This window comes from Pezoporus occidentalis, unplaced genomic scaffold (assembly GCF_034315485.1).
Source record: "Pezoporus occidentalis ecotype Australia unplaced genomic scaffold, CSIRO_AGI_Poc_V1 ctg249, whole genome shotgun sequence".
NCBI classification, from domain to species: domain Eukaryota; kingdom Metazoa; phylum Chordata; class Aves; order Psittaciformes; family Psittacidae; genus Pezoporus; species Pezoporus occidentalis.
The window spans coordinates 791,657-818,049 of NW_026914383.1; the positions used below are offsets into that span (position 1 = coordinate 791,657).

The 26,393-nt window shown below is 58.1% G+C and overlaps 1 protein-coding gene across 1 annotated transcript; it reads right to left on the reverse strand.

The window, feature by feature from the left end:
* Positions 1 to 26,336, reverse strand: VWA5B1 (von Willebrand factor A domain containing 5B1). Its single transcript, XM_062622859.1, has 22 exons — positions 25,987 to 26,336; positions 20,845 to 21,027; positions 20,329 to 20,490; positions 19,825 to 20,047; positions 19,250 to 19,392; positions 18,846 to 18,977; positions 18,131 to 18,255; positions 15,536 to 15,712; positions 12,371 to 12,481; positions 12,094 to 12,296; positions 10,791 to 10,905; positions 9,230 to 9,415; positions 8,843 to 9,023; positions 7,701 to 7,888; positions 5,300 to 5,498; positions 4,842 to 5,159; positions 4,164 to 4,301; positions 3,923 to 4,048; positions 3,391 to 3,465; positions 3,127 to 3,196; positions 2,842 to 2,965; positions 1 to 2,695 (listed from the first exon to the last, which is right to left on the reverse strand). The coding sequence occupies exons 2-22, from the start codon at positions 20,981 to 20,983 to the stop codon at positions 1,964 to 1,966; spliced, it is 3,867 nt and encodes a 1,288-aa protein (XP_062478843.1). The 5' UTR covers positions 20,984 to 21,027; positions 25,987 to 26,336; the 3' UTR covers positions 1 to 1,963.
* Positions 26,337 to 26,393: the final 57 nt, after the last annotated feature.

Here is a 26,393-nt window from a genome sequence, read left to right on the forward strand (position 1 = left end):
CAGTGAAGCAGCTGTGATTTACTGGGACAGCAACAACACTTCTGAGCTACAACAGAGAACACGACCCTGGAGAGGGGACCCCGAGAGCAGGGACCAGAGGGATGCTCATGGTCCTGGGTACCACTTGCCCTCCACAGACAGACACGAAACATAAACCTGTTGAAGCACCACGAGGCTGCTACATGCCAAGGGAGGGAGTGAAAGGCAACAGGTTTCTGACAGGCTCCATGGGCATTGCAGCCACGGTGTGCGATTCCCTCCATAGGCACTTGATCCGTGGAGCTGCCGCTGGATGGATCCTGCGGGGAAGCCTGTCCTGGGGCCACCAGGCAGGGTGCAATCCTGCTGGGGCTGGGCACTGAGCTCCAGCTGGCACAGAGAGAGAACTGGGAGGTGAGGGCACCAGCTCCTTGTGTCCCGGGCAGCAGGTTTAAGGAGATTCCCTTCATGTCCCAGCGTGGACCACCTGGAGCATCCTCTGCTGCTGAGCGAGCCCCAGCACTGGGCAGAGACAGCGTGGACAGCACAGCTTGGGGCTGGAGAAACAAGAGCTCCAGTGAGAGCAGCGTCAGGCTCCAAAAGGGGCTCACCCATTTCATCCCCTTTTCCTTCCCTGCAAGCCAAGGGGATGGAGGAAGGGCTGCACCAGTGCCATGTGCTTGCTCCTAAATCCAGAACAAGGGATCTGTTGACTTCACAGTGGGGTGGACGCTCATCCCAATGGCTCCAGACTAACAGAGAACTGGGCAGCTCCTGGGAGTCTTTTGGGAGAAGGAAGGGATCAGAAACCAGCTCACAGTAACTGCAGGAGGGCTGAGATGCTCATGCCCTGGGAATTAACCCTGCTCACGGTGGGCAGGGAGCTGAGGAAAGGCAGAAAACAAGAGGTAAGTTTTGCTCGAGACCTCAAATACTCATCTCCACCAGCTCTGCTCAGAAAAAAACCACACATTTGGTGCAAAGCATCTTCCTGCTCGCGGTGCTTTGCTGGGGAATGAGGGGATGCATTTCCTCCATGGGAAGGTTTCTCTAAGGAGGAGACAGCCTTCCCCATAGCCCCTCATTTCCTCAGTTTCCCCACTCTCTGCAGCTGGTTTTCAGCTCTTCCACTCCCCTTCTCACCTGTTCCTCCTCAGCAGTGGGCCCCAAACCCTTGTGCCTGTGAATTGACTGCATTTCCTTTGAGGTTTCCAAGCCTCCAGACAAAACTAGTCCAAATGCAACCAGAACTGGGGCCTTTCCCAGCAGAAAACTGAAGCTACCCCAAAACCTGGAGCCTCTGTTTCCCCCTGGGAACACCACTGACTCATAACAAGTGAGCTTCTGGTTGAGAACTGCCCACTCTCAGCTTCTGCTCCCTGCCTCCTCCTCCTTTTCCATCAGCTTCTGGATGCCCTCAGTCAACGATGGTGAATAACAAAGCCGCAGTTTGCATCCAGCCACCTCCAATCGGCCTGGCTTGGTGCTGGGCTCAAGGCAAGGCAGCATCCTCCCGGCCAGGACAGCAGGGATGCTCTTTGCTCAGTGCCAGCCCGGATTCCCTTTGGTCCACGAGACGAGCCCTTGTCTCCACCAAAGGACATCCGAGCTGGCAGGAGCCAGGCAGGAGCCTCGGCAGAGCAGCAGCTCAGGGCTGGGCAGTGATTTGGGGCTGGGCAGAGGCAGCCAAGCAGGCACTGGGGAGACCTGCTCTGGGAACAGGGCTGAGACCTGGACCGGAGGGAGCTGCTGCAGCTGGAGGTGCTGCTCCAGCTGTGGGCAACCAATAGGTACCTTCCCAGGGCAAAACAACTGCTGAGCACTGATTTTGCCTGAGCTGCTGCTGTCTGCAGGGCTGGCTCTGACGGGCGCTCCCTGTCCCTGTACTGGATGTACTGAGCTCCTTGGAGGTGTTTCCTCGAGGACAGGTCCCTGCTCCCGTGCCCTCCTGGGTGAGCTGCCCCAGCCCCTCTCCTCACCCTCTTTACACACTGCCTGGGTTGTAGCACAGCAGGTTGAACTCCAGATTCTCATCCCAGTGACGGAGCAGCACAAAGAGCTGCTGGGCTGCAGCTTTCACCGTGGCCAGGCTGTATCCCTCTGGGAAGTCCTGTTGGCTCAGCCACAGGCTGGCTTTGGCAGCCACCAGCTCCCACTCGATGAAGTAGGAAGCTGAGCTGTTCTCCAGCCAGGCCAGCGCCACGGCTGTGGCCCACAGCATCCCCTCCGGCTCCGTCTGCTGCTGCAGCTCCATGGCAAAGAGCAGTGCCTGGACCTCATTGCTGTCGGTGTCCGAGCCCTGCCCGCTGCTGGGCTGCCTCCCGGCTGCCTCTGCCGTGCTCTCCGGGGAGGAGAAGCGGCGGATGGTGATGGCTGGGGGGGACAATTCCTTCTCGGCTCTCAGGGCCCTGGAGATGCTTTCCACGGCGCTGCCCGAGGAGTGGCGCGGGCGCCCGGCACCCTCCGCACCCAAAGTGGGGTCTCTGGTGCTGGGGCTCTTCCCGTGCCCGTTGGGAACCAGGAGCTGCTGGTTGGAGCCGAGCCTCTTGTGCTCCACGGAGGGGCTGGCTTTGGTGCTGGAGGAGCCGCAGGGGCTGAGGGCCAGGCGGTGGCAGGCGAAGGGAGACGTCCACTTCAGCTTCTCCATGGGGATGTTGACGGCATCACAGAAGGCTGGGTTCATGAGGAAGGCACCGCAGGCCAGCTGCAGCGACACCTGCAATGGTGGCACATGGGGAAGCTCTGAGATGCCAGTTCTGGGAAAAGGCCACCAGAGACAGCACAAGGCAGGAGCCGGGGGGATCCTCCTGCCCTCTGCTTCCCTCCCCACAACCCCAGCCAGGCGCGGGAGGAGCTGCTCACCAGGGGAAGGTAGTCTACGTTCTCATTGTCGCCCTCGGAGCTGCCTTCACCCACTCTGCTGGGAGGTTTACTCATGAAGCCCTTGGCAGCTCGCATCAGCAGCCTGGTTTTGTTGAGGGTGAGCCTGCAGCAGATGAAAAGCTGGCTCTAACCTCCGTGATGCCTCCGCAAACCATCCCTGCTCCCCAGCGACCGGCAGCACGCTCAGTCCCCCGCGTGCGTTTGCATTGGACCCGTAGAGCAAGGCATCTGCTAAGGCCAGAGGAAGGTGGAGCTGGGCCATACCTAGCAGCAAAGAGGCTCTCGATGGATCTTTGGGCTTGTGCAGAGGAAGCAGACAGGCTCGGTAGCGGCCCTGGGAAGAAACACAAAGCTGGGGGTAAACCGAGGTGCTAGAGGGGGCACAAGGGAGCAGAGTCTGTGCTCCTGCTGCTGCCGAGCCCGTGGGAAAATCCTTCCCTTCTCCTCGCCTTGTTCCCTGTGGAATTCCCACCTGGTCATGGCCAAGCTGGCCCCGCACCCTGGCAACACCACCAGCTCCTCCCTTACCTTCAGGGAGCCCGCAGCGCTCCCAGGCAGATGAGGACGGGGTGCTGCAGGGGGACAGGCTGCTCTCCTCTGCATCTGCAATGGAGGAACCACATCAGCAACACCCCGACTCAGCAGCCCCATCACAGCGGCTGCAGCACGGCCACTCTGCCTCCCTCCCCACAGCACTATCAGGTTAATAAGCATTAGGGGCAGCTTAATTCAGCTGCAGATCTGACAATGCCAGACAAGGTCCAGCGCAACCAAGGATTTAGTGCCAAGTGTCTCCCATCCCTTTGCCTCTGATTGCAGCCGGTTTCGTCCCTCATGTTATCTGCTTTACACCTGCCAGTTAACTTCCAAGCACTGTCAGGAGGCACTGCCTGTGAGCTGGGTGTTCCAGGGTGAACTGGAGAGGGACTCCAGCCACACATGTGTCTGGTGAGCACCGTAGTCAAAGAGGAAGGCACGAGAGAAGAAGACCAAGAGGATGCCCCTTATAAAGCACTAAGAGCAGCACACCAGGAAGGAGACAAAACCCCATGGAACTTACTCATGCTGTAAAATCCATCATCTCCATTCTGGCAGCAGGCTGAGTGGGGCCGTCCAGGGGAAAAGCCACGATGCCTCCTGCTTCCCGACCTCAGGCTCCGCTGGCTGCCTTGCTTGGATGCTGCCCCTTGGCACGAGAGAGGGGAATTGCCGGTGTGAGAGAGGGATTGGCACACATAAGGTGCGATGAGCTCCTCAGACTGATGATGTTTCCCCCCCAGGCAGTGTTTCCCCTCCAGTACCCGTGTGTGTGTACTCCACGATGGTCGGCAGGTAGGTGTTGGTGCTCAGGTCCACCGGCACGAACGCCGTGTACTTGCTGATGACGTTGCAGGCTTTGCTGGTGTGGACAGCATTGACCTGGTACCGCCGCCCGGACCCTGCCATGGCAGAGACACCAGGGTCAGAGCCCACACACCCCGTGGGCTCCATCCCAGACCCATCTCAATGCTTGGCCCTATGCCCTGTAGGAAAAGCATCCCTCTAAGCTCTTTCTTCCACTCTTGTTTTACATGCACACACACACTTCATGGAGGAGAAGCTTGACAAGACCCAAGGCCACGGCAGGGCTTGGAACCGGATGATCTTAAGGCCCTTTCCAACCCAAACCAAGCTATGGTTCTATGACACGTGCAGCCCATAGCACTGGTGTGTGGCTGCTGCTGGACCCTCTGAGTTTGATGCTACCTCCCAGCTCCAGGTAACTGACTCTTTAAAGATAAGCCCTGTCCCTCAGCATGTGAACCAGAGGGCATGTCACTGTGCAGGAGGAGGAGAAAAGCACAAGGCAGCCAGAGCGGGATCTCATTTGGGAACAAGTGAGACATTCCCTAATATTCCACCACTGCCTGCTCTTCTAGGAAGTGGAGGGGCTGCTGGGGAGCCCACCCCGAGGCAGGGCAGGGCTGGCTGCACGTTACCATGCTCGATCTCACACTCCCTCTCAGCAAGATGCTCGAAGTCCCGGGTGACCGACTTGGCTGCCAGGTGATGGAAGGTCTCACTCCATGGGTCCGTGTCACCCTCCTCCTGGCTCTCCCGCTCTCGGAAGAGAGGGCAGATATCAAAGGTGACCTCCCACTGCACGGGCTCGTCCATCCTGAGCCCCTTCACCACCGCCTTGCAGAGGGTCCTGGGGGAGCGTGGGGAGCCGCAGTCAGCGCTGAGGACCAGGTCCTGGGGCTCCCAGTCAGAGGAGGTCTCTGTTTCAAACGTGAAGGAAGGATGCTGGGCAGACTCTGCAGAGAGGGGAGAGGCAGGGGGTTAATCCTGTCTGCGGGAGCTGAGCTCCCCAAAACCACAATTCCTAATACCCACATGGAGTTCAATGCACCAGCACCAGCACCCCGGTGAGGCTGTGCTCCCCTGTCCCCATTACCCAGGTCCCCAGGGCTCCTGCTGTCCGACGAGGACCGCGGCCTCCCGCTGCCATCGAGTGGTCCCAAGCCCCTTCCCTCTTGCTGCAGCCCATCCGGCACCGGCGGGGCCTCGGCGTCGTGGCAGAAGGAGGTGCAGCCGCGGTGGAGCAGGGATGGGCGCCGGGCACCCAGCGTCCTCGTGGGGTTGGCTGTGAAGGGCTGAGAGCAGAGCAAACGTTAGGGCTGGAGCTGGCTCCGTGGACCCGCTCTGTCCCTTCTGCTCCTGCCTGATCCCAGCCGTGCAGAACATGGCCCCGGCTGGGATCCGTGCCCAGACAGAGCCCTCCTGCCTGTGACGGGGCGTCCCGAAGGCACCCTGGCCCCAAGGGCTCCTTCCCCAGACGTGCGGAAGGTGAAATATGAGTTCCACCCCTCCAGACATTTTAATGACTTCACTTGGGAACCAGAGGGAAGAAGAGACAGGAAGATCAAGGACCAGTTGCTTGGTAACGGGAGGAGAGGCGCAGGGGAGAGCGAGCAGGGAATTTTTATCTTTCTTCTTTTTAATGAGACTCTTTCTCCACGTTCAGGATCATGAATCCCCCTTCCAGCATCGCCGGTGCCAATTCCCACAGGAACATCCCCCCCTGCACAGCAGAGACACCGAGCTCCGGCTGTTCCTATCCCCATCTGCAGGGCTTTGGGAAGACCCCACAGACCCTCCATGTTCTCTGCACAACACCAGCGAGGGGCAGAGGTGGTACAAAGCAGTGGATTTCAGGGCTGGATGGAAAGATGCTTTCTCTGAGTGGCAGGAAGAACCTGGCCTCCATCACCACCCGATTCCTGATGCTTTATGGGACCAGCAGCAAAGCGGGAGACAGGAGCTCCCTGCCAAGCTCGGACTGAGCTATTCCAAAGGCAGGAGGTCACAGACGCTCCTGCCAGACCCTTTTCACTGTGTTCCTGCTCCTTCTCCTGCTGAAGCCCCCAGGCAGGCAGGAGCAGAGCTGGGGGTTGAGCTGCCCATCACAGGCTCTGACCTTTCCTTCCCAGCACGGTGCTCGTGGAGATGAGCCGAGGGCTCACGTTCACACCCCCGAAAATGTCAAGCCCTGGCAGCAGGACCCGGGCTGGGAATGCTGCGGGAGCCCTCGCCGCAGGAGCGGGAGCAGAAGCATTTAATTACGAGCAGGATACACGCTGTTAACTGTTCACTGCCTCCAGAACGGAGTCGTTCCCATCCCTGCCTTCACGCTGAGCACCCTGCGGGCAGGAGGGTGCTCTGTGGAGCTTCGCAATGGAGGGAGGTCACTGACACCCCCAAACCCCAGCACTGCTCACGCTTGGCCAAGCGATGCCGCTGGAGGGCAGAGGTCTCATTGCTCACTGCCCAGCACTGGCCCTTCTTCCCCTATATCCACCTGTCTCACCTCCAGCCCCCTTCACCCAGCCCATCTCTAACCTGCAGCAGAAGAGAAACCAAAGCCCCAGACATCCCTCTCTGAGTTTCCATGGGAACAAAAGCGCTGCTGGTCCTCCCAGCCCTGCAGATGCTGATTTCAGAGCAGAGCATCGTGGAGATGGCAAGGATGGGAGAAAACCATCCCTTACCCTTCCACAGGACAGTGAAAATGTCGTCCCCAGTTTCACCTGCTATTTGCTGCAGGCAGGGGACATAACATGGATCTATCAGCACACAGGTCCAGGGCTCAGCCCAAAGGCTGTGTTTCCAGCTGGAGCACCAGATGGATTTGTTGGACCTGTTGGAGTGAGGCCAGAGGAGGCCATGGAGATGCTGTGATGGCTGGAGCAGCTCTGCTCTGGAGCCAGGCTGAGAGAGCTGGGCTGGGGCAGCCTGGAGAAGAGAAGGCTCCTGAAGGGGAGACCTTAGAGCAGCTCCAGTGCCTGAAGGGGCTGCAGGAAAGCTGGAGAGGGGCTTGGGACAAGGGATGTAGGGACAGGCCAAGGGGAATGGCTTTAACCTGCCCGAGGGGAGACTGAGATGAGCTCTTAGGCAGAAGCTCTTCCCTGTGAGGGTGCTGAGGCGCTGGCACAGGGTGCCCAGAGAAGCTGTGGCTGCCCCATCCCTGGCAGTGTTCAAGGCCAGGTTGGACACAGGGGCTTGGAGCAAGCTGCTCTAGTGGAAGGGGTCCCTGCCCGTGGCAGGGGTTGGAGCTGGAGGAGCTTTAAGGTCCCTTCTAACCTGAACCACTCTGAGGTTCTACAACTCTGCGATCTGATTTGGGACTGAGTTTCCTTCCCCTACATGTTTGAGATGTGCTGCAGCACAAGGCATGGGCACACACACACGCACACAGATGTATGTATATATGTCTATACCTCAGGACCAGCACGAGGCAGGCTCTTTCCCTTATGCCTCCGAGATCTTCCTGCAAAGCCTCTCTGGGATTAACTCACCTGGAGCTCCCCCTGCCAGGGCTCGGGGCTGAGCTGCCGCAGGTCCTGCAGGTGGGTTTTCCGCAGGGGGTTCCTGCCCAGGGCAGTGTCGGGATCACTGGATGTGGGCACCTTCCTGCAGGGCTCGTGGTCAGCGGCCGGGGGGGTGCTGTACGCCCGTCTCCGGGAGGAAGCCTTCACATCCATTCCTGCGTGGGGGAGAGAGGATCAGCTCCATCCCGCTTGGCTCATGGTCCAACCCCATGGTCCTCAGGGGTCAGGGAGCCGCACTCAGCCCTGCACAGCTTTAAGCAAAGCAATGAAACCACCAAAGGAGATAGGAGCCTGCACCAAGATACCTGGGACGTGAGGAGAGCAGGCTGGGGAGGTTCTGTCTGAGCACTTTTCAGCCAGAACAAACCTGCCTGCATCTCCCCAAACCTCCCTGGAGAAGACAAAGGGTTTACTAATGCAATTTAATTAGTGCAGACGTTCTCCTGTCAGAGCAAGGGAAACATTTCACTTGGAAAGGCAGGAATTCTCATTGCTTTTGACAAGGATGCGCAGCACACATCCTCCCTGGGTAAAAAGGGAGAACATCCCGTGAGCAACAGGTTTCCTTGTCTCTGAGGTGCAGCCAGCCACTTTACACCACACAAGCACTGGCCAAACTGCGACGGTGAGAGGTGATGCTCTGGGGACAGAGCTTTGGATCCTGTCCTGGTTTTGGCTGGGATAGGGTTTATTTTCTTCCAAATAGCCGGTACCGTGCTGAGTTCTGGCTCTAGACCGAAAAGAATGGATCATTCTCCCCCTTTTCTGACTGCAACATCAGGGCTTGCAGGGAAGCGACTGCTCTAGATGGGCATCTGCTCACTCCTCTCCTCTGCACACAGGAGGGCAGCTTGGGAAGCTTGGCCAAATGACATGGCCAAAGCAGGAGCTGCTTTGAAGCCCTGCAGGGACACCGGTTCTCCAGAGCTTCCCTTGATTTCCTGACAGGTTTGGATAAAACATCCAAAGCAAACAGGCTCAAGCCTCAGGAGATCTGTCATCCCTCCCGCAAAGCTTCTGTCTCTTTGCAGAGACACAGCCAAGCAAATTGGCAGAGCAGAGACAGAAGCTTGTTTGGGAAGACGGGGGCATCACACCCACACTCGTACCGGTGTCCGTGTCCGATTCTCCCCCGGGCTCTCTGCCCACCACCAGGCGATCGGGGCAGCAGCCCTCGGAGTCTCTGGAGTGATTCCAGCTCTCCATTCCTGCTCCCTCCTCCTGGGAATGGAAGAAAACAGAGCTGCCCGACTCCTGGGAGCGCATCATGCTGTACCGCCGCCTCCTGTCCTGCAGGGAAGCAGAGAGAGGGAACAGGTCCCACCACTGTGTCCATCGGATGAGAGGAGCACCAGCACTTGTATCCAAGCTCCTATTTCTCCCCAGTGTCTCCCCCATCCTCTCCCTTGAGGACAGGAGACACCTCCTGACCCTGCCATGACACCCTCCTGTGTGTGCTCACACCAACAGCCCCGCTCCATGCAGCGAGGACTCACGGATCTGGGGTTGGAGATGTACGAGGAGGTGTCGCAGATGATGCCGTATCCAACCAGGCGGTCCCCAGGGAAGAGGCAGCTGGTGCTGATGGGGGAAACCAAGACCTCGGTGCTCTCGGGGAAGACCCATTCCACAGACACATCGCTCAGGACCGGTGCCATCGCCTTCTTCAGAGACTTGATCATCTGGAGCAGGAAGCGGAGGGGAGCGGTTACACCACACCTGGGTGTTATGTGTGCCACGGTGCACACACCGTGTGCTGCAGGGAAGGGGAGAGCTTCCCCAGGGAAACCCACCAGCTGGTTCCTACCTTCTCCTGACCTTAGGTGGGAGCCTGCTCTGCACCCATCCCACCCCCTTGGCATGGTTATACTGAGGGCAGCAGAGCAGATACGGATAAAGCACAGAGCTGATCTCACACCTCATGTTGCCCAGCTCAGAGCAAGGGGGCAGCTTGTGGCCAAAGGCATCTTGCTCAGGTGAAGGCAGCATCTCCTGCTCCCCCCCACAGCCAGGAAATGCTGTGGAGCTCCAGTTGTGTGAGCCCCAAGCCTCGACCCTCACACACCAACCAACAGCACTGTTATTTTTGGTACCTTTCTGGCTGGAGATGAGTGATGCTTTGCCACTTATGCATGTGGAGGTGACCAGTGTCCACGGAGCAGCCTAATAGGGAGCCATCTACAAGAGCTTCTGTGCACACAAGGGAAACTGAATACCAGATCTGAGGCAGAACAGCTCCACTATTTTCTATTGTTCCCTGCTTTTGCACAGGCTCAGGAAGACACACCAGGCTGTGTTTTATAAGGCCATTAACTGATGCCTCAGACTGCTGAAGGCACAGCCCGCAAAGCTCTTTATTAATAGCTCTGTAAAAAACCCTCTCCCTTCAGTGTCTTTACTTTTAATTTACATCAGCAATGCTGATGCCGTTCCGTGTTAGGGAGGTTTTTGTGTGCTCCAGGTTCCCGCAGAGGGGTGAACTGCTGATCTCCATCTTTGGAGATCAAGAAGGCAGAAGCCAGCTTTTCAGGAGCTGAAGACCCGATTGTCTCTGGGTTTGGGCACCAAGCAGACAATGGGCCAGGCACCGTGGTGGACAGAGCTGTTCTCAAACCTCTGTTTGAAGCACGTCAGTTTACTCCATGGGGAGAAAGGAGGAGGCTCCCCGTTTGCTTTGAAGTTGGCTTAATAGCAACGTGTTCCTCCCCCTGCAACCCTTCTCCTCGCCAGAGCAGCGCCGGGGCTGAGCCTGGCTTCACAACTAATTGGCTGCTCGGATCTGGTCCCTCTGCCCTCGCCGGTGCCGGAGGCAGCAGCTCCTTTGATGCTGTTTCGCAGCCTTCGCTTCTCCCCACCGCGGGCGGGGTGAGCATCGCTGCCGCTGACGGCTGGGGATGGAGCGGGTCCCTCATCCCCTCCCGCGCCCACCTGCAGCCGAGCGGGAGCGGGAAGGCAGCGCCGGGATGATGGGAACGGGACCCGCAGCCTCCCCCCTCCCCGCGGCACCGGGCGCTGCAAGAGCCTGGCGGGGTTGGGGGGGGCCGGGGCCCTCCCTACCTTAGGCTGCAGCCTCTCGCCCTCCACCAGGAACTCGGCGCTGCCCCTGGACACGGCCGCCAGGCCCCGAACCAGCCTCCTGCAGGCGCCGGGCCCCACGGCGAAGCTGTAGCACCTGCACGGGGAGACGGAGCATCGGCATCCAGGGCCCGGCCCTCGCTGCCCTCCCTCCCCCTGGCCCGGCTCCATCCCACTGCAGGACCCCAGCCCTCCCCTCCTCTGCAGACACAAACAAGCTGCTTTGCTGCCGGTTCAGCTCTTCCCCCGCTGAGTGCCTGTGCTCAACGGGCGCTAAAGCCCCAGTAATGGTCTCTGCTCACGGGTAAAACCAAGGAAGGAGGAACCAGGCGAGGCTGCTCCCCCGACTCCCAGCTCCATGAGGCAGGGTTTGGTTGAAGGCTGCAAGCCCAGAGCCGAGATGGAGCCCAGGCAGGGAGAGCAGGAGTGAGAGTGCCTGGTGGGGATGGGTACGGGAGGGATGGGGATGTGGGGATGCAGCACTCAGCCAGGGCTGTGGGTAGCTGAGGAAGAAACCACCTTCTGCAGCAAACTGCATCCACAGCAGAGGCTTTTCTCATCCCTAGCTGCGGATCTTAGCTCAGCCTCACACCCCTCTTAAATGAGGTTCCAATCTCCTTTTGAGACAGGGATCGGCTGGGTGCTGCCTTCCAGGGTCACTCTGATTGCATTCAGCCCACCATCATCACCCTACAAGGGTGAGGGGTGGGCTGCCCTATATAGCTGGACAGCAGTTAGACCCCCATATAAGAAAACCCCACAGAGCATCTTCCCTGACAAGCCCAAAGTCTGAGGGATTGAAGAGGAATGAGGTTTTCCTACATTTTTCTGGTGTTTCATGCCCCTTAAAGAGGCAGAGAAAGCAGAGCAGCCGTCAGCAGGGCTGGGAGCTCGATGCACAAATTAGCTGCTTTTTACATTGCTGTCTTTCAGCACATTCAATTCTGCACAGCCCCATCCTGGAAGCAGATGGGGCCAGACCCAGATGTGCTTTAAAAAACCTAAAGCCCCACCACGGCGAGGAAGCTCGTTCATGTGTCAATCTCTCCTAGCAGGAAGCATCAGTCGAGAGCCTGTGAAGTTGTCAGCCCAATTATCCTGCTTTTGATTGTTTCAAAAGCATCTGAACTTCTGGGATCTGTTCCAAACCCTTTGAGGTTCTCCCATGGCTCATACCAGCAGTCTCTCCTGCCTCTGTCTCTGCAGTGGGGATGTCTGTGAGATGGGGGAAGCACATCCCCACCATACCAGGCTTTTGCCCCTTTGGCCCTGCTGCTCTCCATACCTGGTGGAGCAGGAATGGTTTCGCAGCAGCTCCAGGACCTTCCCTGTGTTGCTGATGGCCCCATTCGTCAGCAGGAAGAGCAGGCGGGGATGGCCCTTGTGGATGGGCTGCCGAATGACCCACTTCAAGGGGGATAAGATATTGGTGCTACCCATATCAGCCCGGATCCTCTTGATGCTCTCGCAGGCGATGGCCAGGCTCTCCTGCCCAAGGGAGCAGCAGAATCATCAGCCTCTGCACCGGAGCACCAAGGAATCGTGGCTGCCCCTTCACCCACCTCACAGTAAGCCTGACTGGCAGGGAAGAGGGTCTTGAAAGTGGATCCAAACCCAATGACGTTGAAGAGACACGCTGGCATCAGGCTCTTGAGAATGACCAACAGGGCATCCTGCGGGGTGGAAAGCAAAGCAGATATCAGGCACACTGAGTCTCTCCCTGCCTGCACCAGCTCCACCAGTCAAAGCTCTGCCCATACCCATCACACCTTATTCCCACTTGCATTTAGCTGTGGGCATTTGGTATTAAACCAACTGCTCCTTTTACACACATCGCACCGAGAAATCACTGTGCGTTACTCTGCTCTTTCCAAAGCTCCTTCATATTTGGGTCCAAAGCAGTGGGGAAAATGGGGAACGTTCAAAAACCAGACACAAAAAAGGAGCTGAACAAATCTTTCTGTTTGTTTCTAACTGACGGGCTCTGTGCTCACAACCCAGTGCTGCAGCATGGAGCTGGTGGGTGAGAAGCAGAGTGTGAAATTGAGAAGTGCGACACGCAATGCATTTCAATGTCCAAACTTGCAGAAAATAAACAAACAGCTTAAAGTCACACAAAAGGAAAAGCCTCCCCCATCCCCAATTCTCTTGTATTCATAGCTGCCATCCATTAAAATAACTGGGAGAGACAGTTTTTAGCTCTTTTCTTCACCAGAGGTGGTTATCTAACATGCCTATTCCTGGTCTTTACATAAGGGAAGAGCGATTTAAATTGTCTCAGGCATCTGTGATGGCCGTGGACAACTCCAGCAGAGAGCTTGTGATAGCAGCAACTGGGCAAGAGCTGCCCAAGGAGCTCCAAAGCTTGCACGGGCAGCAGGAGCAGTTAACGTGGCAGGAGAGGGAGGCCAATTGAAAGCCAAGTGCTGGCAGCGTTCAGGAGAAGCTTGGTTCTTTCTGCTTATATGCCGATAAAGGCAGACTCCTGCCAGTCTGCCGAGGGCAGCAGAAACCCTAGAGCCAGCCCCAGAAGAGCTGCCAAGGTCAAACAAGCAAGAACAGCTTCTTGCTTCGTCATCTGCGGTGGCAAAGACCGAGTGAGGGCAGAGGGTGAGTGCTGGAGCCGCATGGGAAGAGCCCCAGGGACATGGGTGCGGGTCAGGACCATTCCTGACCACTAACACTCAGCAGCAAGGCAGAGCCAGGGCGCTGGAGGATGATGGATGAGAACAGGGCTGCCCTTTAGCAGGCTCTGGAGTACTTCAAACCAAGCTGTTAGCTCAAACCTATGAGCATATATTTATACTGCTGCTTCCCAGATGGCTCCTGGGATGGCAGCGCTTCCAAACCTCAGCGCTGACATCCCAGCTTGGAGCTAATTATAAGGAGAATTAAAAACCCCACAGATTCCCAAATATTTGTGAAAGCGCTTCCCAAAGTTGGCATCTACTGCTTGCTTCCTGCTTCAGCAAACAGAAAGAGTTATTGCTTCTTGAGGTAAATATTGATCTCGATGCCTTTGCACTCAATATCTATACAGCAACTCAATGAGGAGAGAAGTTTGCCTCCAGAGAGGTCAATTCCCAGTTATTAGCCTGGTTTAGCCAGAGATGTGGGCATCATCATGGGCCTGGCTCTTCTCCCAGCCTGCATCAGGATGGGAATGGAGCTGCAGGACATTGAAACCCCTGAACTTTCCACCCAGCCTTTTTGGCCAAGCACCTCCCTGCTTGCAGTGAGCCACGTCCTCCCCACTGCGTGGAGCAGAACCATCCCCTGCCCATCTGCATCTCTGCAGCGAGCTGAGGGTGCTGCAAATGTCCCCATCAAGGTAACCCCCCAAGAACAGCCCCTGTTCTGAGCTCCCTGGGGTTTGCAAGGGATAAATAAGGATTGGAGACTCAGGAGTGGTTTTCTCCCTTGAGGTATCCGCTCTGAAATCTCCAATATCTCCCCCAAAACAGTTTTCCAGAAGGGGAACAGCCTTTTTGCTGCTTTTACAGCCTCCTGTGGATGGAAGTCTCAGATCAGGACCTCTCAGAGAAGGGCTCTATCCCTGCAGAGTCCCCGTCCCCATGGGACAAAGCAGCCTCTATGGAGGCTGCAGAGACTGCGGTGCCCAAACACATTCACGCTGCAAGCAAAGCAAAAGTCTGGCCTAGGGCAGAGATGCTTCCTGATTCCCAGGCTCCAAAACCTGCGGAGGGAAGTGGGTGCAACCTCAGAGATATCCTGGTGGAAGCAGGGACAACAGGGAAGCTGCTGCAACCATCCTCAGGCTCCCCAGCATCCCAATCCCTGCTGCTGGAGGTGGCCATCCTCCAGCAGTTCCCATGGAAACCAGAGACCGATGGATACAGGGATGGGCTGGAAGATGGATGAGCTCAGGGAGTGGGTCCATGCGAACCTCATGAGGTTCAACAAAGCCAAGCGCAGGGTCCTGCTCTTGGGTCAGGGTAACCCCCGGTATCAGCACAGGCTGGGGATGGTGGGGTTGAGAGCAGCCCTGAGAAGGACTTGGGGATGCTGGTCAATGAGAAGCTCCCCATGACCCGGCTTCAGTGCGTGCTTGAGTTGCTGGAGTGATTTCCCCTTGATGAACAGAGTGGTCTGCAGTGGGCTCAGAGCAGGAGCACAAAGGCCTCCAACCTGCAGCTGGATCAGAGGCATCTCTGACAGGGGAACCTCAGACCCATGAAGCATCATGACAAGGCCTTTCTACAGCCCTGTTCTTATCCAGAGGTCTCAGCACACCTCCCATCAACCTCCACTGCACTGCTGGTGTTCATTCGTGATGCATCGTGTTCAAACACCCTCTGCGGGTGCACAGAGATGCCCATCAGCAAAGTATCTCCCCATTCATGGTCAGCATTGACCTGAGGCTTCCCTTGGAGCTCCCTGGAGACTCCTCTCCAAGGCAGCGATCACCCCAAGCCCTCGTGGAGGCAGGGAGAACTGGGGAAGGGATGCACATGACATGCAAGCCAGCAAGAGAGGGGAGAAAACATCTCTGCATTTGATGTGCTGGCAGGAAGAAGAGGAAGAGAACCAGGAGGCAGCTTCACTGCAGGTACCTAACAAGCCGCAAGGTCGTGATGACTAAAGGCACAGCGTATAATTACCCCCCATCCCCTCATAATGAACACTCATCAGCACTCTGCAACCCCCACTGCTCTCTAATATCCCTGCCTCACTGGCACACAGGCGCTTCCCCTCCCGTGTGGTACCTTCACGCAGTTCATGTTGACACCACTCATGCTTCTGCTGCGGTCTATGAGGAAGATGAACTCTCCTTGGGCTTTCCGGAGGCCTGGCTGGGCGCTCCTCAGGTCGGGGCAGAAGTTGAGCATGATGACAGGGTGATGGGGGATGTCCTTGCTCAGCCGCTTCCGGATGATTTCCGTCTGCAGGGAGGGAGGAGAGAGCTCGAGGAGGTGATGCTTCTGCCCTTGTGGAAGTGTGTGGCCTTGTTCTGGCCTCAGGGTGGACACCACCTGAGCTCAGGTTGTTCTGTGGAGCTGCTCCATGGGTGAGCAGGACTCCTGCCTCCTCCAAGCCATGCTCACGCTTTGCACGTGGGACAAAGGCTGGTAGAAAGCCTTAACCAGGGTCCCCAGCACCCATGGAGCAGCTTCACGCTCAGATGAGAGCCTGGGGAGGAAATGGAAAGGTCTGGCCCCACGCAGCACCTTGCAGCGGTGATTCTCCGAACACTTCACTAGATCCCTACGGAAAACCTGGCTCATTTGCACAGTTTAGGATCACACTGAAAGGAGCAACCCACATCGAAGGTTTTGTCTGTGGTCACTCGATAATGAAGTGTGAGATACAGCTCTCAGCATGCTGTATTCACCGCTTTGATTCATGCCTCCCACCTCTGGTTTGCTGGTTTTCCTGCCCCGTTCCTTTATCATTTTATTTGGCATGGAATGAAATGCTTTGGGAAGCTGGGAACTGATCACTCAGGCCATCACCCAACAGGCACCCACACGAGCTGTGCCTCTGTACGCCCCAGAACTCCAACGGCTCTCTGCATTTTGCATCCATCTCCGTTAAGGACATGATAAAATGACACAGGACAAAGCCTCCTGTGGCGGGTTCATCATCTGCTCCCATGGGTATAAAGCAGTCCCAGGTGCAGGGCCTCGGCTGCAGTGAATCAGCTCATCACTGCTTTCGAGGGACCCACTTCAGTGGGAGGGCAGCACAGAAACACGCTCCACAGCAAACACCTCCGGCCTCAGCGGCTTCGGTTGCCTTTGAGTTCCTCTTTCAAAGGCAGTTTCAGCAGGAACAAACCAGACCCCAGCACCCAGGTTCTTCCCCAGCCGTGAGTCACATCCCTGGATCTATGAGGTGAAGAATAACAGAGTCCCTGAGGACCAACACATACACACGAGCTTCGCTTTCAGCTCTGGCACTTCCCTGACCCCGGAGAAATGCAGTTCCCATTCACAGGAACAAGCATCTCGCTGTCACCCTCATCCTCCTGCGTTTCCCTCTCATGTTTGCAGTGCACATTAATCAGGCGCTGAGGAATGAAAGGCTCTTTCATCCCCATTCTCCTCCAGCCAAATGACATCTTGTGTAACATCTACTCCATGGAATCACAGAATCCCAGACTGGTTTGGGCTGGAAGGGACCTTAAAGCTCACCCAGCTCCAACCCCTGCCATAGGCAGGGACCCCTTCCACTAGAGCAGCTTGCTCCAAGCCCCATCCCTCCTCTCCCCCCATACTGGGGGTGTTTTCTTTGCTTCTTGCCTCTCATCATGCAGCTGTTTCCTGGTCCTCCTGGGGCAAAGAGGTGGGTTTCCTGCAGGGAAATAGCTCCGGAATGATCCCCCCACACTCCATAACGTGACATGCTAAAGAGACAGGAATAATTAGAGATCCATCTGAGCCACAGCGTGGGAGTTCCACTTTGTTCCCCCTGCTGCACACCACTAGAGGAGATGCTGCAGGCGCAGTCCTGCTCCTGCATCAGACAGCGCAGGGCAAGAGGGATGAGGAGAAGTCTGATGCGTCTCCACTGACAGGAGCAATCCCCATATCCCGGCAGTACAGGGTGCAGCAGGTTTGGGGTGTCTGTAAATGGGGGAACCAGGCTCAGATCCATGGGTTTAAGGTGAAATGAGCACCCCTGGCCACCAGTGCTAACACCGGGGTGTGTGTCACAGGAACAGCAGGGCTGTGGTTACACGGTGCAATGTGAGCTGTGAGGGAAGATGCCCACCCTGGAGACTGGGAGGGCTCTGAGCAGCCCGTTCCCATTCCCTGATCCCAGAGACACGGATGTGGCAGGTCCGCGCTGGGCTGTCACTCAGTGCCTCAGAGCTGCTGCAGGACAAGGCACAGCTCCCGAGCGGATATCGCTTTAGTTGCTGATCAGCAGAACAAAGAGCAGTTTCTCCCACCTTGTCTTCAGTTCAGCTCATTATCCCAAGCAAAAACCACTTCTTCCTCCCTGACAGCTCCAGAAACAGTAAACATTTACTGCGCAATTAAAAGGATATTCTCTTCTATGTCACTGCAATAACTATAATACCCTTAATGCTATAACAATGCACCTATCTAATTATGCTGTGCTAGACTAGCACTAATTATACACACAATAACCAGCTCAGAGCTGCTTCCACACTCCATTTATCAAAACCACTGAAGAATCTTCCTCTCATCCTCCACAGAAGCCCCTCTCCGAGGGAAGATGCTGCAGAGCTCATTGGGCCAGGGGAACATCCAGTGCTGCAGGCAAGCAGGCAAAGCCTCCCTGCTCAGCTCCAGTCCCAGCCTCAGCTGCCGCCTGCAGCTTGTGCTTCTCACCTTTTTCTCAGCACTGGGGTCTTTCTTAGTGCCTTTAATGAAATCATTCTTCCCCTTCAGGTGTCGTTCGTACTCGGCAGGAGTCATGTCACCTTCTTCCATTAGGATGTGAGGCATGTGGGGCTCTGGAAATGCAGAGAATGGGGTGAAGAACAGCGTTAGCTAATCCTGGGGTTTGGCAGAGATGCAGGAAGCCTCAGTGGTGAAAACAGAGCGAAAGCAGCATGGACAGACTTGAGAGGATCGGGATTATCTCCTGGGCAGCCTAAACCCTGAGAGCATCTGTGAAACCAGAGCTAACCCAGCACTGAGGAGGAGCAACCAGAAAGGGGTGAGACATTGAGCTTCTCTGGGGAGACCTGAGAGCAGCTCCAGTGCCTGAAGGGGCTGCAGGAAACCTGGAGAGGGGCTTGGGACAAGGGATGTAGGGACAGGCCAAGGGGAATGGCTTTAACCTGCCAGAGGGGAGACTGAGATGAGCTCTTAGGCAGAAGCTCTTCCCTGTGAGGGTGCTGAGGCGCTGGCACAGGGTGCCCAGAGAAGCTGTGGCTGCCCCATCCCTGGCAGTGTTCAAGGCCAGGTTGGACACAGGGGCTTGGAGCAAGCTGCTCCAGTGGAAGGGGTCCCTGCCCGTGGCAGGGGTTGGAGCTGGAGGAGCTTTAAGGTCCCTTCAGCCCAGCCCAGGCTGTGGCTCTGTGAGGAGCGGAGCACCTACCGCTGGGGTGGATGAGGATCTCCACGGGCCTGTCGAACGTGTGCTTGTTGGCCAGAGTGATCACGATGCTCCTGGCAGAGCGGGCGCAGGGGTCGGCGTCTGCTCGGATCTCGTGTGTGGGGCTCTCCACACCTGCCCAGGGAACCACGGTGCTGTCAGGCACTGAGCATGGGGAGGCCCAGGGAGGAGAGGCAGCAGGATGGCAGGGGACGGGAACCAAGCGGGCTATGAGCTGCTTCTGCTGTATCGACACCACGTTAACACCAGCACTGCCAATCCACCCCAGCACAGGAACTTGCCAAAACAGACTCCACATCGTGGGTGGCACAGAAGAAGGAAGAGTGTGGGCACTGCCTCGAGGAGTGACAGAGCAGCCTGGTGCAGCAGGACTGCCCTGCTCCTACCTGCCAGCAAGCACGGCCCGCGGATCTCGAGGTGGAAGCTGAACTCGTACTCGAAGGGGTTGGTGGCCTCAGTGTCCAGCAGCTGAGCCAGGCAGAGCCTGCTCCCCGGCTCCGGGCTCCCCGGTCCGCAGCGGTGCTTGTCCCTGCAGGAGATGAACCCCAGTGAACACCGTGCACGTGTCACAGCCCCCCTGGAACCGTGGCTCTGCTGGAGGAGAAGCTGCAGCATCCCTCCAGCTTAGGGTGGAGATCAGGATCCTTCCCCAGAGGGTGCTCAGGCATTGGAACAGGCTGCCCAGGGCAGGGCTGCAGTCACCGTCCCTGCAGGTGTTCACACACCCTCAGTGCCATGGGTTAGGGGTGGCCTTGGCAGTGCAGGGGTAAGGGTTGGACTGGATGAGCTGAAAGGGCTTGTTCAACCTCGTTGATTCTATTCTACTCTTTTATATTCCATTCTATGCTGTTCTGTTCCTTTATATCCTATCCCATCCCATCCCATGCTATCCCTGCAGCAGAACCAGGCTTCTCCTCTGCCAGTCCCGCATCCCCTCGGACCAGTCCCGCGTTGCTCGTACGTGCGGAGCTGGAGGCTGGAAAAGCTGCTGGCATTGTCCAGGCTGGGCTGGGGCACCCTGGGCACACACACAGCCGGGAGAAGGACCCTCACGGCCCCACTGGGCAGTGTCTGCAGCTCGGAGGAGGTGCTGATGAAGATGGAGACGCTTTCCAGGGGAGGCACCGTGCCCAGGTTGGCCACAAACGCAATCCTCTCCAGGTCCTCGTCCATCACAATCCCTCCTGCACAAACACGCACGCAGGGAGATGCGGTGTCACAGCCATCACTGCACCGGTGTTTCCCTAAAGAGCCCAGGCCCCGGCCCTCTGCCCCTTCCAGAAGCAACAATGCTTCCCAAAACGGGTGAGGTAGGGACACGAGCACCACAACCCAAGGCTCAGGCTCTCAAAAGGAGCCCCCTCCACACCATGGCATATGACAGCCAGACCCCGCCACCACCTCCCTTTTCCCCTTCCCCTGTTCTTCTTCTCCACATCCATTAGAGCATCCCCAACCCGCTCACCACTTCCATCCCGAGCTCTTCCATCAGGGAAGCTGCAGCTCCCAAAGAACGTGTCATCTATCTTGGCTTTGTCTTTGATCTGCACGGTCACGGCACGCCGGGACACGGCCGCCTCGAAGCCGACAACAGTGGTGCACTCGTCCAGGGGGTAGACAAAGAGACCTGTGGCCAGAATGGGGTTTAGCAACACCAAGCCTTGCCCAGACCCATGGGCCAGGATCGCAGTGGGGCAGGACGCCCCATGGCACTGCCCTGCTGCTCACGGTTAAAAACACATGGAATCATGAGGTCAGCCAGGCTGGAAAAGATCTTTAAGCTCATCAAGGGACGGTGACTCCATCACCGCCCAGGAAGTACAAACCCTGTAGCTTTGGACCATACAACTGAGGACACAACTTGGTTTCTCTTCCCACGAGCACCTCGAGGTTTAAGCCACACACAGAAACCAAGCCCTGCAGTGGCTCCGAAGCTCCCATTGCAGCTCCTGCACCGGCAGTTTCACCCCATGGAACTTGCCTTCCAAAGCCTGTGGTTCTGGGTTGCGGTAGGTGAGCAAGGCGCTCATCCCGAAGGCGTAGCCGCGGACACAGGACGTCACCTCGGCCGCGGTGAGGGGCAGTGGGCAGCGGGTGCTCCGGTTCATCAGCCCTGGCATCCTCCCGGGGGTCTGTGGGTGCTGGTGGGGTCACACACCGGGAGCTGGAGGGATGTAGGATGGGGAGAATGAGTAAGGAACCTGGATGAGGTGTCCCCATCGGTTCGGTTTGGTTCCTGCAGCACTGGGGGCACAAAGGTGGCTGAGCCAAGATGAGACCTGGCCTTGATGGCTCCACTGGTGGGGATGGGGATAGAGACTGGTGGGAAGACACAAGGCAAACACACCCCTGCTGGCACAAGCAGCAGGCTCAGGTTAAGCCTGGCTGGGGAGAGGCAGCCCCAGAGCTCAGCACTGCAGTGGTGGATCATAAACCATAGAACCAGCCTGGTCTGGCTTGAAGGGACCTTAAAGCTCACCCAGTTCCAACCCCTGCCACGGGCAGGGACCCCTTCCACTGGAGCAGCTTGCTCCAAGCCCCTGGTCCAACCTGGCCTTGAACACTGCCAGGGATGGGGCACATCCCACCAGCTCCCACACCCCCTGCTCCAGGCTGGGCACGATGCGGGGGCAGCTTCTGTGTCCCTCCTGCTCCTCCTCATCCCCGACCCAACCGGTTCCTCTGGGACAGGGCTGTGGTCCCGAGAGTCCCCATTCAGCACCAGGCTCCCTCCTGCCCTCCCTCACCCCCTGCACAGAGCTCTGCTGCCCTCAGCACCACATCCTTCCCGCACAGGCTGACTCATCCCTCCTCCTTAGCACAGACATTCACATGCAAAGAGGCGACTTCTGCCAACTTCAAGCTCCCCTTTCCCCGGAGCAGTTTTCCTCTCTTCCAGCTCGTCTCCCCCAAGACAGGAGGTTTCAAAGGAGACCTTTCAGGTAGCTCTAGGGCCACATCCAGCTCCCCTGGGGCACCGGGAGAAGTTGCTAGGCAGCAGTTCTCCCTGGCTGGCTCTGCGATGCTTCATGCAGTGATTTACAAGGCCCAGGAGGAGCCAGGAGCACTGAAATCCATCAGTTTCTCATTTCCTAGCAGCCCTGTGTTATTAAAACCACCTTTAGATGCAAATGCTATGGAAGATGTGAAGGGCAGACATCAAGGCCACGAGCTCACCGAGCACCCAGGCAGGAAAATGGCATTAAGAGAGGGAAAAGAGGGAGCAAAGAGGGCTGGCCGGGGTGGGGAGAGCAGCCAGGGCAGGTAAAACAGCAGCGAAGGTGATGGGGGGCTGTAAGCTCAAGGCAGATTCCTGAATCCCAGCCAGTAACCTTGGCCATTCCCAGTTCAATCCTCCTCACCTTCCACTGCAAAGGCTGATCCCACCAGGAGCTGCCCATGGGGGATGCATCCAAGGGGAACGGGAGTTCTCCATGAGCCCATCATGCACCAGGGTGCTCCAACCCACGCTAACAGGGCTCGTAGAGGCAGCAGTCGGCAGGGAGAGGGAGTGAAGGTCATCTCCCTGCCCAGGTGTGGCAGAGGCCATCGGGATACTGGGAAGTGATTCACCCCCCCTGCACAGGGAGTGCCTGTGTCCGCCATGGAGCTGCTCTGCCAGAGGGGATTTCTGCATCACCCAGTCAGGTACAAGCGTTAGGGGACCCCTGGCAGGATGCAGAACCCGGTGCCATGCCCTGTGTTAAGCAAGCAGCAGAGCAGCTCCTCTCCTGCACCTCCTGCATGGCTCAGAGGAGCCCTGCCCCAGCCCTGCCCCACAGGGACAGGGAGGGCTCCAAGGGCTCTTCCCACTTGGTTTCCCTCTTGGGATGGGGCTGGGAGCCATCAGGCTGCTGCCAGCACAGCCCGGGGGCTGCTCCACACAGATCGTGTCAGCATCGCCATCCAGTGACTGCAGCGTGGAAAGGGGAGAGCAGAGAGGCTGGCGCTGGGGGAGCAGTGGGAGGGGTGGCATCTCTCTCTTATGCCCCCCCAGCAGCCCACCACCAACCCCAGAGCTGCTCCCTACCCTGCCTGTGCTGCTCCGGGAGCAGCACTTGGTCCCTATCCAGGCCTCAGGCTGCATCCCCATGCTGGGAGCTGGCATCCCCAAAATCAGCCCAGCACCACTGCTGCACAGAGCATCCCTGCATCCACCCGGTCCTCAGCGTGTCCCCTTCCCACCACCATGTTCTCTGCCTCCTGCACCATGGGCCATCCCACAGACCTGGACAGACCCCTCCCGACCCGCATCCTCACACTGCCTTTGGCATCACGGGAGGAGAAGGCAAAACCCTTGGCAAATGCCTTCAGCCACCTGAATCAGCAGAAATACCCCACATCCATAATGCCACCGGGCTGGGGAGCAGCTCAGGGCTGGGGGCACAGGTTGTCCCACTCAGGACATGGCCCACGAGGATGCTGTCTTTCCCCTTAGCTTTGTAAATGCTTTTTCCTTGACAACCTGCTCTTCTCCATGGCCACAGAGGAGGGAGTGACGTTGGCACCATGCTTACATCCCAGCCAGTTCCAGTGCAGGATTAACGGGGAAGGTGCTGATGCTGCTCCGACGTCTGCAGACGGTCCCTGTGACGTGCGGAGCTTCCATCCCCAGTGCAGGCAGCACGCACTGCCCAGCACTCGGTTATGTCTGGGGCTGGATTGCAAAGGGCAGGGTTGCAGAGGGTGTTTGGTTGCCTGCAAAGTGGGCGCGATGCCCGGAGCGCTGCCTGGGTCCACCTGCATCCCTGAGCACTGATGTGCCCTCAAAGCACCCAGCTTTCGACCACGTGTATCAGAGAGAGGCAGGGTAACGCTCTTCTAAGGTGTATTTTCACCCATTGACTAGAACACAGCAAACTGAGCACCCAGCGCACTGCCCAGCACCCAAGGCAGGCTGTGGTCCCTGCAGTGCCACCACCACCAGCTCCGTGGCACCTACAGCCAACAAGAAGAACCACACCAGGCCCGGATAACCGGGATAAAGCCGTGTCCTGCCTGTGGCACATCCCCATGGGAAGGGGTCCAGGGGCAGCTCTGGCTGCCCAGGACGCACCCGCAGCTGTGCGCAGCCCACCCCGGTGCTCCATGCGATGGACACGGGTTTGGGTGCTCAATGGCTGCATCACCCCACTGCAGCCCCTCACCAGCCCCAGATGGGTTCCCTTGGATGTGTCAGCGCCAGGTCCGAGCAGGAGCCGGGTCATCCCGCGCCGCTCAGACCGGGTTTATCGCAGCTCCGTGGGCATCCCTCTCTCCATCTGTCTCGATCAACACTGACATCCAGCGGCCCGTCAGGATGATAACAGCCCGTGCCCCGCGGCGATGCACGGGAGCAGCCCGGCTGGTGCCGGAGCCTGTTGCACCACAGCAGGAGCACCACGACCCTGCCCTGGGGTCTTGGTAGCTGCTGGACAGCCCCACGGGAGCAAACCCGAGACAGGAGACACCGTTCGGGGCTCTCCAACAGAGCCAGGATCCGGTATCCCCTGCTCCCGGAGCAGCCATGGGAACGCTGCTGGAAGAGCCCGGGCACAGGCAGCGCTCTCCAGTCCCGGGGCAGGGAGGGGATTCGCTGGCTGAGGGCAGCACCTATGGAAGGGACACAGAACACAAGCACTTGGGCAGCAGCACCAGAGGGACGTGGAGCTGCGGGAGCGAGGCCAGAGGAGGCCATGGAGATGCTGCGAGGGCTGGAGCAGCTCTGCTCTGGAGCCAGGCTGAGAGAGCTGGGCTGGGGCAGCCTGGAGAAGAGAAGGCTCCTGAAGGGGAGACCTGAGAGCAGCTCCAGTGCCTGAAGGGGCTGCAGGAAAGCTGGAGAGGGGCTTGGGACAAGGGCCTGTAGGGACAGGCCAAGGGGAATGGCTTTAACCTGCCAGAGGGGAGACTGAGATGAGCTCTTAGGCAGAAGCTCTTCCCTGTGAGGGTGCTGAGGCGCTGGCACAGGGTGCCCAGAGAAGCTGTGGCTGCCCCATCCCTGGCAGTGTTCAAGGCCAGGTTGGACACAGGGGCTTGGAGCAAGCTGCTTTAGTGGAAGGGGTCCCTGCCCGTGGCAGGGGTTGGAGCTGGAGGAGCTTTAAGGTCCCTTCAGCCCAAACCATCCCGTGGTTCTACAACCACAGCAGACCTGTGGGAACCTCTCCTGGGAAGCTCCAGGATCTTCTCCCTCACCTCAAACTCCAAGCATGAAACCAGCAGAACAGGCACCGTGCTTCACCCCGGCACCGCTGCGGACCCGCTGGGGGTGACAGCGTGGTACCAGCCACCCAGCAGTGGCACAGACGATGCAGCACGCGGCTGAACCGGGATTGACAGCCCCGAGCAGAGGCAGGTTGTGCAGTCTGTCAGTCATCCCCTGGCCCCAGAGCTGGGTCTCAAGGGCCATGATTCACGTCCCAGGCCCTGTTTCTGGAGCCATCAATTACATCCATGGGCAGACAGCTTTTCTGACACAGGCTTTGGTTAACCCCTGCCTTGCTGGGCTCTGGGCTGAGCCATAGAGAGAGGTTGTAGCCCAAACGCCCTTCAGTGTGCTGGACCTACAGCAGCCAGCCCCATGGATGGATCCAGAGCCAAGGACACACACAGGGTCCCCAGGGGCAGCACAACCCTTCTCCATCCCCCCAGGCACCAAGTACAAGCGAGGTCCTTGGTGCTTTGAGCCTCACCAGGCGGCTCAGAGTCCCCCCTCGCCCTGCCAAGGTCAGTCCTCCCTTACCCCAAAGCATGTGTTCACAGCTGGGATATCCCACCCAGGAGAGCACCAGCCTGGCCCCCCCCAGCAGCATCCTCCCCATCCACAGAGGGCAGTCACTGTTGCTGCCTGTACAGCTCTGGGAGGACAGGGATGCTGAGGCTCAGCATCCAGCTGGGAAAAGGCAAGGCAGGGAAGCAGCAGCTTGCACAGTGTGGGCTTGTGCCTGCAGAAATATTATGACAGGGAGATCTGTTCAGAGAGCAGCTTTGTGCTGAGATTGTGCACAGCCTGGGGAGGGAAGAGCCCGCTCACACACATACACACACCCAGACACCCGGAGACACACAGAGCCCTGCGGAGCACACGCAGCCCAGCCTGCTAGAGAGGTGCGGAAAGCAACTGGAGAGCAGCCACTGCTTGTCTTACCTTGCCTGGCAGAAGAGAGAGGAGGAGGAAGGGGATGGGGAGGGTTGGAGCAACTTCACCCGCTCCAGCCACCCCCTGTGCCTGCCCTCAGAGAGGTTTTGGGGCAGGAAGGGCAGGAGAAATCCCGAAGGCGTCAGGCACGGCTTCAGGCTGCTTTTGTCTGGGAAAGACACGGAGAGACGGAGATAAGCACAGAGAGGGAAAGGGAGGGAGAGGGAGAGGGAGCAAGCGCCAGGGCTGGCGGGGGGAGCGCTGCACAACAGAGCCCTCAGCAACCTGTGGCATCACCCCCCGCTCCGGGGGTCCTCTATGGGGCAGTGGTGCCGGGAGGGACCGCACCAGTCACCCCTAAAGACTCCAGTGGCTTCTTTGCTCCCTCCCTGGGGCTGCAGGGCGAGGGGTGCTGC